Genomic DNA, 10,592 nt, shown 5'->3' with positions numbered 1-10,592 from the left:
ACTCAAAGGAGGCGGAGCTTAGGACAAATCATAAACGTGGACAGGTGTGCTGTCAGCAGGTATAGGAAGATAGGAGGCTAGGATAGGAAAGCATCTCAGCTGTGACTCAGACGATTACTGCAGTTTGTTTTGCTGTGCAGTCTGACGAAGAATAAATGCATCAGAATGTCATTACTGTGTGCACCAACCGTGTTCTCAGAGAAAACCCGCTATTTTATTCTGTTCTGTTCATGGGGATGGACCCCGGCAGGCAGACTCCAGGGTGACGTCACAGGTGAGAGTGTAACACTGAAAACTGACTAACGTGAAGTTTGTTTAAACTGTCATCACACAGAAACGACAAATGATACTTGCAGATGGTCTTACTGTAGATGACAAACATTTACACTGGTGTGACTGTGTGAGGTCATGTGACTGTAGCAGAAAGAGGAACAGCACTGGTTTTACTGGTTTCAGATTTTACTGGAGTACAGACACTATTTACAATCTGCAGAGGGGCCAACAAACAAGATGGACCACTTCCTGTTTACAGCCAGGCTTTGGCGAGCCGCCGCCTCCAGTAAGGTGTCTACATCACAGACAGTCAAAGAGGAGTGAACCCAGCAGGTGAGTCAGATGAAGTGAGACGTCTGCAGCTGCAACATTAGCGACTTTGTGCTATGCTAAGCTATCAGCACTTCTAGCTCCGCCCTCTGACAAACACCTGGAGTTTGTGCACAAGTAACTGGGCACATGGACGCAGCTATGACCAGGACACACACCTATGGAGGCGGGCCCAGTGGATGAGCCTCTGATTGCATCACCGGAGCATCATGTGCACGTTTCACTGCTGCTGCCAGAGCAGCCAATCACAGCTCAGTATTCACTGTGACATCAAAGAACCAGTGCTCGGCTCACGTGCACACTCCTGGTTCGGAGTTAATCCACCACACGCGCGTTAATCCTTACATGTGAGCGAGTGTCACAACGACAATTACGTTCACGTGTAAAAATCCGCTGTTCCATCGCGTCCTGCGTCACGTTTCTCCTGGTGCATTTGTTCCCGTGGAGACAGATTATGATGGCATCTCTGTGAGCGCTTCGGCTCGCCAAGAAAACTGCAAAAAGTTTCATAGTGACCTTTGTGTGATGGCGAGGGCAGCATTTAAATGCACGCCATCACACAACGGTGACTAAGACAGTTCATGTCAGGGTTTGATGCCAATAACACATCCAGAGTGGCGTCCTGCGGTGCTTTACATTACTGTCACATGTCGAAGCCGTGACGAACGTTCTTAACGTGACCAAACAAGTGAAGCTGCAGCAGCACGAAACACCTGAACACATGACCTCGTGCTGAACGGGAAGAGGAACGTAAGAATGGCGGCGCACGCTCTGAGGGTCAGGAACATCTTCGAAATAGTTCACGCACACCGGATGATGATGAAGACGATGTGAGGAGGAGGAGTCTGTCTATCGCAGCTTTGTCGCTTTGGTTTCACACCGTCGCTTTAAATTAAAACATCAACAGGCTATACACTATATACACTGCTGCCAGCCCTGGAAACAGACGCCTCATTGGGCCACAGCCAGCCAATCCCAGAACAAACATTTGTTGTAGTGTCAGGTTACTGAGTGGGAGGAGCCAGAGAGCAGAAAAGAGGGAAAAAAATGTTTGAAACACTTAAAAATAAAATAAACAAAACACAAAGCAAACTCCCAAAAGTTTAAATAAAAAAAAACTTTAATTTTTCTGACAAACGTTTGATGAACCCGAAAAAAAAGACGTTAATGACAAAAAACTGTCGTGTTCACACAAATGTCTGTCAGTTTGATTACATGAGACCCCGCCCCCTCAGCGTCAGTGACCCCGCACTCTAAGGCGTCTGTCTCCGAGCAACAGTCTGAATCTGACTCCACCTCCTCCCACCTAACTGTTAATCCTCCACCTCATGAGTAGTCCATTTCCCCACACTGACTGGCCGGGCCATTATAAGTAGGCGGGACCAGAAGCAGGACTGAAAAAAACAAAACAAAATCAAACCCCAGAAAAACAAAGATCTGTCCAATAGAAACAGTAGCTGCCTTATTGACCAATCAGAAAGCCCTATGGGTGCGGGGATCAGAGTCCTCCGTGGTCACAAGTGACATTACAGGTGGGGGGGGGTTATTGCTGGAGCTTGAAGTCGCTGCTCACTGATTGGCTGTGATGTTTGTTGCTGAACAACAGAAGCCACAGCTGAACAAGAATCAGCTGCAAGTTTTAAAAAAAAATTTTAAAAATAAAAAAAGCTCCAGAGCTTTGACCAATCACAACAGAGCGGGGTTAAAGCCAGCAGAGGGTGGGGCTAATTCAGGCTTCGCCCACCCCCTGGTGGCATGTGGCATTATGGATAAACATTTGCTACAGGTGCTGGTGAAAGACAATCTGAACGAGACAAGTCAGAAAACAAAACTTGAAACAACTGTCCAACAGGCGAAAGGGCGTGGCCTCCACAAGCCCCGCCTACACGGTGGACACTTTGTCTCGAGGACTGCTGCTGCTGCCACTATCACCGCTGCTGTTGTTGTCGTTGTTGTTGTTGTCGTCGTGGCCACCGGGTGACAATACGTTACTCTGTGTCCTATCAGATGTTTTGGGGGCGGAGTCTCTATCTCCAGGAGAGATGTGGGCAGGGCCAGGGGACGACAAGGAGGAAATGCGGGTGGAAGAGGCGCGGTACGCTGCTGTCAGCTCGGCCAGACGCTCTGGAGTAGGCGCCCACTTCGCAAAGCCGGCGTCGTTCTGCAGGAAGAGAACTGCAGTACCGTGTACAGCCCGGTAGTACATCTCATCCCTGATAATATATAAAGTAATCAGAGTATTAGGCTACTACAATCAATCAGTAATTCAGTGTACACAATATTAGTATTACAGTAATACTACAGCACTGTAGTGCGAGTACCTTTTGCAGATGTGCTGACTCCCTGATCGGTACTCATGCTCGTAGGCGGGAATGCTGAGTTGATGACGCAGGAATCTACTTCCTTCCATGCGAGTCAGAGCTGGAGTCACGGGGTCACGCCACTCAGGCACGAACACGATGAACGACAGAGGCTCCGAGGACTGGTCCAACAGGTCCTGAGAAAGACAGGAGACCGGATCAGAAACCCTGGATCACAGTCCATTTCAGAGGCCAGATCAGAGACTAGTACTGACCTCAAAGTGCGTCACCATTGCATCCATCAGCTCCTCGCAGAACGGCGGGTTGGCTTCAAACGAGCCGCTGACCGGACAGAAGGACAGGAAGGGCCTGAAACACATGCCAGATTGTCACGCTGGGACAGGGAGAGTGGACAGACTGTGCAGCGGATTGTCCAGTTGTGTCACCTCACCCTCTGGACCCGAAGAAGCCGTCGGTATCAGGGAAGGCGGAGCAAAACTGTTTGAAGTAGCAGTTGAGTGGCGAGGCAAAGCACTCGAAAGAAACACCAAACTGACGGTTCAGCGTCTGAAACACCAACACCGGCAGCGCCCCCTGCAGGCCACTCCCCTCGTTAGCACCACTGCCGAACATCACCTGCACGCACACACACACCTGGTTAGCTTTGAGCAGCTAATGAAGCAGGTGAACCGAGCGAGCACGCCGTCAGCTGACCTGGTATCTCTTCAGGAGGCACCAGACTCTGGACAGGAACTTGTCGAAGCGAGGGTCGTCTATACAGCTGTACCTGTACAACAGCTCCTGCAGCGAGACAGGTGAGAGACAAACGGGACAGATTGGACACAGTAATCTGATTACAATGCGTTACTGACCAGCTTTTTGATGAGTACTTTGATTACTCTTTTGAGTCCTTGTATTACTATGTAAAAAGTAAACAGATTACACCGGAGGTACTGACTAGGTTGCTGTTATGTACTCGGATTACAATTTTTAAGGTAATCAGATTACCACGGGGTTACTGACCAGTTTGCTGAAGTGTCCTCTGTTAACTTTGACCATCTCTCCTCTAAAGCGTAAACACGCCATGTCATTCTCAAAGTGAAGCTCCACACGAGGCAGCGGCGGCGACGGGATCGCCAGACGCACCGGGTAACAGTAGACAAGGCGGGACTGCGGCGGGGACGCACACGCCTCTGAAACATGCAGAGACAGAACACTATGGGCTCAGACAGCCAGGTACACAGGTGAATAATACACAGGACTGAAGTGTACCAGTGGGCGGGTCCTGCAGCAGGCTCAGGTGTGTCTGGCGCAGGCGGCGGCTGTACTCCGCAGACAGCTGGTAGATCTTGGAGCAGATTCCCTCGACAGAATCTTTGGCGACGGCGGCGACGTGAGGACCGCACTGCTGCCTCAGGTGCTCCAGACGGTCCTGCAGATACACCAGTGACAGTCACAGGCGACTTGTACAGGTGATCTACAAGCAATCGTGTAACGAGTACAGATGAAGCGAAAGTCACAGGTTACCATATAGTCCTCCTTGCTGGCAGAGTGATCTCGGCGCAGCCAGTTCATCGTGTCCTCGGCGTTCCATTTCACCACCTTCCTGCTCTCCGGGCTCGCATTCCTGCATGGGTGACAGGTCAGAGGTCAGAGCGCGGGCCCACTTGATAATCTCAGCAGGATTGAGCTCAGCAGTTGGTCAGCTGGGTCCTACCTGGAGTCGATCATCTTCTTGGCAGCTTCAGCGTATTTAAAGAGCAGCTTCCGAGCCTCCTCTTTGTACTTAATGCGAGACAACCTGCCACACACAAACCAATCACTGATCAATATATTAATCTGCACATGATCTCTGATCAATAAATTCAGACTATTTCTAGTGTCAGACATTTATCACTCAATTAAAAGCAAATCTCATGTTCTCCTCACAGCAAACGAACGCCAAGAGCACGAGACGCGAACGCCACTCGATTTTAAAGTCACCTGATAGGGATGTCGTTCATGACCTCTCGGAACATCGATGGGGAGATAACAGGGTCACAGTCACTCGGCAGTAAGGGGTCGTGACCTTTGTCAATTACTTTCCTCTCTAGCAGCCAGCGGTTGAAGGACTCCCGGGGCGGATCGATACCTGAGGCAGAGAACCAACACCTGGTCAGAGCTCACATTCACACATGCCCGTCATACCCATTAATGAACACTCGGGCTTGGACGGCTCCAAAGTCTCTGATGACCTTTGACCTTCACCCTATCTGAAGATGTGTTCTCCCTCCACCTCTCACCTGTGGGGGAGGAGCTACCAGTACACAACCTGCACGTGTGGCATACCTTCCCTCTGGTGGCACAGCTCGTGGTAGTGCTGCCTCAGCTTGGTGACCAGCTGCGCTCGCTGGAGCTCGATCTCGGGGTGGGGGGGCAGGTGGTGGCTGGCGGGGGCCTGCTCTCGGATCACGGCGTTGGTCTGCACGTCCAGGTCCCAGTAAATCCTGAAAACACCGACCAATCAAAAAGGTCCTTCAACAAAACAAAACAAAACAACATGCAGTACTCACACAGCTGGTCTGTACGGCGCGGGGGCGGGGCTCGGTGTGGTGGGTGTGGCGGACTGGGCCTGTTTGTCCTCAGGGGCGGAGCTCCAGGGTTTGACCCCAGGAGTGCTGGGAGAGATGGGCGTGGTCGGCTCCACCTGGTAACAGACAGACCTGGTCAGGGTTCGCTCACCTGCACTCGGAGCATCATACGTCAGTCTATTCACACTCTGCTGTGATTGGTTGTCAGGTTACTAATCGTGGCATAGGAAATGTAACAGCGGGCATGAAGGTCAGTATGTCAGCCAATCACAGCAGAGCATCTTTCTGGCTCATCCAACCTAGGACTCCGTTTTACCTTAGCACGTTTGAAGCTGTTAGGTCCTCCCCCCTGCTCCTCAGAGCTCCTCCTCTTCCTCTGACCATTACCAAGGTTACTGTCCCCGCCCTCTGCAGGAGCCGCATTTAGACCTAAAGGATCAGACTGCAGACACAGATCGGTACCTGATCAATAACTGCATATCAATCAATAACTGTAAATGATAAGCACAGGCAATACTCACAATAACATCATGCTGGCCGAGCACTGGCACCTCCCACAGGCTCTGATTGGTGAATCTGTTGAAGTAATACGGCCGATTCTCCCGCCGAGACCAACACTTGGACCATCCAGCCTGAACCAACTCATCTGGGGGGGGAGGAAGAGAGAGAGGGTAATCAGGGTTGGAGTACGGTGAGTGGGACAGGTAAGAGGCAAACGAGCGTACCTGGGAGCTCAGGTGCTTTAGAGGCAGTGGACGGAGAAAGGGGTGGTCCCTGAGATGAGGCGGAGCCAGAGGGAGCCAGCATCATGGCCGCCTCCCCCTTCACCAATCCCTGGCTGTCATTGGACATCTTGGCAGTTAGAATGACATCACGTGCCTTCAAAACAAAACACAGGTGAGAATGAGTCAGACAGGTGTGCAGCTGCAATCAGAGGTAGGGGTGGGTTTTACAAATAATGGTATCGATTTGACATAATAATGTATAATAATAATAATAATAACAATGTATTTCGACAGAAATACCAGAAGCTCATTTCAACACTCGCCAAACAGCAACGATTAACGAGCAGGTAAAAATATATAAACAGAGCAAGGATGGTTCACCCCATGACACGTGCACGCTGTCGGGGCTGAAAGCCGACATGTCTTCGTCACTCTCAGACCAAAATTCACTGAACCAGCAGCAACAGAAGATCCAAACTACGTTTCACGTTTGATACACGTGGTCACGAGTTTTCTCTGACTTTGGCTTTTTTGAATCCACCAGGATAAAAAAAAACACTTCCTGCACAGCTCTCTCTCAGTGTGCTCTGCTTCCCTTAAGCAGCATCAGGTAATGTTCACGTGTTGATTTGTGGTTTTCTTCAGTTTTTGATCTACTGTAGAATATTTTTAACATTATCTGCTATAAAAAGTTATTCCAGGAAAATCTGCTGCTGCTGGCTTTTTGTTTTATCCTCAGTTACTCTGACACAAAGGCCTCTGCTGTGATGCTCACACCTGTCTCAGTGTCAGCTTTGTTTTATACACAGATGTAAAAATATGCCCATGTACTGATAAATGATCAGAATTAGAATAACTGAGTGAGAATCGGTGAGCACACCCAGCCCTGCTCAGACGGCCATACAGATCAGACAAACTCATCAGTAGTTTGATCAGCGTTACAGGTGCTCGTTCAGGTGTGTTGGCGCGTGCGTGCATCCAGGCGTCTATGTGCGTGTGTGTTGTGGCGGTCTCGGTGCTTGCTCCGATCCCGCGGGTTAATGTGGCGCGCTGACGCCAGACGGCGGCAAACAGCCGATCAGTGATTAAATTGATCACAATGATCGATGGGCTCAGACAGATTTTAGCGCGCTGTCGACACGTTTGATCGTGTTTTCTTACACGCAGAAACTAGCGCCATGGTTACACGCATGCGCGGTGCAGGTTTCCCAAACAAACAGGGAGGAGGGAGAGAGGGGGAGGAGGACAACAAAAGGCTGCGGCGGCTGCTCGGGAGCCCGGGACCGACACACGGTGACGGCCGGTCCGGCTCTGCGGTGGGGTCAGGCTGGGCAGCACGCTCAGTAAAGGTCGGGTTCGGAACCTTCGCGCAGTCACATCGGCAGTTAGCCGCCATTAGGCTCAGAGACCTGCGGCTGTTCAGGCGCCACTTCACTCACAAGATGGCGGACACGCCCCTGCCACAGCGTCGCGCGCCCTCACTAACATTTCTGTTCTGTGCTCCGAGCTGGGCCGCCCCGCGCGCCACTGTCCAGCCCCCACCGGGAGCTGACACCTTCCGCCGCGTGTCGGTGCGCCCGGAGCCGGCCCGCGGGACCGTCGGCGCTTACCTTGGCCGGTTAAGTCGCGGACAGTTGCGGGTTCTGCGCGTTGTTTCGGGTCCTCCGCTCCGCTCCCTCCCCGCCTGCTCAGACATCTTTACAGGGACCCGGACAGAGCAACTGCGCAGGCGCAGCGCCCGACCTCCTTCCTGTCCCGAGGTGTTCCACTGCGGGCGCCATGTTGAAGAGGTCAAAGAGACTGAAAGCTGAGAGATGTGACCAAAAACATCAAAGAGTTTTAACACACACACATCAATGAACGTGAGGGTGTTGCCCTTAAAGGCACATTTCAGCTCTAATTTCTTTAATAATGCACAGAACTCAAAACTTAAAACATAGATTTGAGCATTTGATTGGTAATTTATTGATTGGTAATTTATTTCAACATGTGAACAATATACAAGTACATTTAGAAAAGAAATGAGAGAAAAAAAATATACTATACAAATTACATACAAAAAAACATTCTGATTAATTTACATGTTGAAAGGGAGTGGGAAGAAGTATACACTTATTTAAACCCACCCCTGTCCCATAAATTATCAGTGAATATTTAGTCAGCTTCCTTACTGATATAATTTGTAATAAAAATAGTGAACAGATTTCTGATATACTATATACTATAATATCACATCATGAATTTTTTGTTTGTTTGTTTTTAAATAGAGACATTCACTTAATTTAAATATTTTCCTTTTCTTTATAGATCGAGAAGATCATATTTTTATAACTCTTTTTGAACGGTTTTATGTTTGGACATTGCTTTAATTCCATATTCAGTTTGTTCCATAGTTTCACTCCTTGAACAGAAACACAAAAGCCTTTTCTTGTAGTACGTACCTTCATTGTTTTGAAGTTACAAAAACCCCTTAAATTATAACTTCCTTCTTTCAAAAAAAACATACTCTGAATATTACCTGGCAGTTCTTTATTTTTTGCTTTGAATAGAATTTGTGCTGTTTGGAATTTCACTATATCGTCAATTTTCAATATTTCAGACTGCAAAAATAGTGAGTTTGTATGTTCCCTATAACCTGCATTGTGGATGATTCGAATTGCTTTCTTTTGAAGAGTAAAAAGTGAATGTAATGTGGTTTTATAGTTATTGCCCCAGACCTCTGCACAATAGCTTAAGTATGGTGAAACCAGTGAACAGTAGAGAATATGAAGTGATGTTCTGTCGAATACCTGTTTTGCCTTGTTTAGTACTGCAATGCTTCGTGATACTTTGGAATGAATATATCTTACGTGAGCTCTCCAGTTAAGTTTTTCATCTGTTATTACCCCCAGAAATTTATTTTCACTGACTCTTTCAATATCAACACCATTTATTTGAATCTTTGCATTTGTATTTAAACTACTATTTCCAAATAACATAAGTTTAGATTTATTCAAATTTAATGATAATTTGTTTTTATCAAGCCAGAACTTCACTTTACTTATTTCATTAGTCATATCCTCCAATAAATTCTGCAGATCATCACCAGAGCAAAAAATGTTTGTATCGTCAGCAAAGAGAACCACTTTTAATACTTTGGACACTTTACAGATGTCGTTAATGTACAAGTTGAAGAATTTTGGACCCAAAACTGACCCTTGGGGTACACCACAAGCAATGTCCATACATAAGGAGCAACCACCATTTATTTTCACAAACTGCTTTCTGTCACTTAAATAACTCCGGACCCAATCTAAAGCGACCCCTCTGACACCATAACGTTCCAGTTTTCTTATTAATATATCAGGATCTATAGAGTCAAATGCCTTTGTCAAGTCTATGAATAACCCAGCCACATATTGCTTTTTGTCTATGGAATTTGTGATGTATTCTATTGAATCTAATAGTGCCGATGATGTTGATCTGCTTGATCTGAATCCGTACTGACTCTCAGTGAGTAGTTTATGTTTATCTATAAATTTTTCCAGTCTGTTTTTAAACAGTTTTTCAAGAACTTTTGAGAATTGAGGTAGTAAAGAGACAGGCCTGTAGTTTGTGAAATGGTGTTTGTTTCCAGATTTGTATAGAGGTATAACTTTTGCTATTTTCATTCTGTCTGGAAATCGACCAGTTTGAAATGATGAATTACAGATGTATGTAAATGGCTTTATAACAGCCTCAATGACTCTTTTAACCACTATCATATCAATATCATTACAATCCAAAGATTTGTGATTTTTACATTTTTTGACAATTTCAAGAACTTCATTTTCATCAACGGCTGTGAGAAACATAGAATATGGATTTCTGTCAATCAGTGTATCGGGTTTTTCCTGTGCTTTCCCAGGATGAGTGATTGTTCTTGCTAAATTTGGTCCAGCAGTTACAAAGAATTCATTGAGACTATTTGCCACAACATCCATATTGTATTCTTCATGGTCATTACAAATGAAATACTTGGGATAGTTCTTTTGTCCAGTCCCACATTTTATAACACTGTTCAGGATTTCCCATAATCTTTTATTATTATTTCTATTTATATCTAATTGCTTCTTATAGTATTCCTTTTTACTAAATCTAAGTATATTAGTTAACCTATTTTTATATCTTTTGTATCTGATTTCAGCATCTTTAGTTCTCGTTCTTAAGAACTCTCTGTATAGAGCATTTTTCTTTATACATGCATTTTGCAGACCTTTTGTTATCCATGGACAGTCCATATATTTCTGTTTCCTACTATATTGCTTTATTGGACAGTTGGTATTGTACAGTAATGTAAATATTCTAAGGAATTTATTATAAGCACTATTAACGTCCTGTTCCTGATATACTTCACCCCAGTTTTCCTTCAATAA

General features: G+C 46.6%; 1 protein-coding gene across 1 annotated transcript; it reads right to left on the bottom strand.

Annotated features, from left to right (window-relative positions):
- Positions 1 to 1,705: 1,705 nt before the first annotated feature.
- Positions 1,706 to 7,953, bottom strand: pcif1 (phosphorylated CTD interacting factor 1). The gene is made up of 16 exons (XM_085407730.1): positions 7,809 to 7,953; positions 6,199 to 6,352; positions 5,995 to 6,119; positions 5,790 to 5,915; positions 5,456 to 5,589; positions 5,232 to 5,389; positions 4,887 to 5,034; positions 4,621 to 4,704; positions 4,431 to 4,530; positions 4,176 to 4,335; positions 3,927 to 4,096; positions 3,618 to 3,704; positions 3,355 to 3,539; positions 3,179 to 3,272; positions 2,925 to 3,100; positions 1,706 to 2,816 (listed from the first exon to the last, which is right to left on the bottom strand). Exons 2-16 carry the CDS (start codon positions 6,323 to 6,325, stop codon positions 2,486 to 2,488), a joined length of 2,205 nt encoding a protein of 734 aa, XP_085263856.1. The 5' UTR covers positions 6,326 to 6,352; positions 7,809 to 7,953; the 3' UTR covers positions 1,706 to 2,485.
- Between the last annotated feature and the right edge of the window lie 2,639 nt (positions 7,954 to 10,592).

The sequence above is a fragment of the Rhamphochromis longiceps genome, linkage group LG5 (assembly GCF_057381845.1).
Source record: "Rhamphochromis longiceps isolate RC_006_pf linkage group LG5, R_longiceps_female_GT1.1, whole genome shotgun sequence".
NCBI lineage: Eukaryota > Metazoa > Chordata > Actinopteri > Cichliformes > Cichlidae > Rhamphochromis > Rhamphochromis longiceps.
Note: the sequence above shows the minus strand (reverse complement) of the source record. Positions and strands in the feature narration are given on the sequence as shown.

Coding starts and splice junctions, on each gene's coding strand:
- pcif1 (XM_085407730.1), bottom strand. CDS start 6,325: ATGTCCAATGACAGCCAGGGATTGGTGAAGGGGGAGGCGGCCATGATG. Junction 5,916..5,994: donor TCGGCCAGCATGATGTTATT/GTGAGTATTGCC, acceptor CTGTGTCTGCAG/TCTGATCCTTTAGGTCTAAA. Junction 5,590..5,789: donor ACAGCTTCAAACGTGCTAAG/GTAAAACGGAGT, acceptor GTCTGTTACCAG/GTGGAGCCGACCACGCCCAT.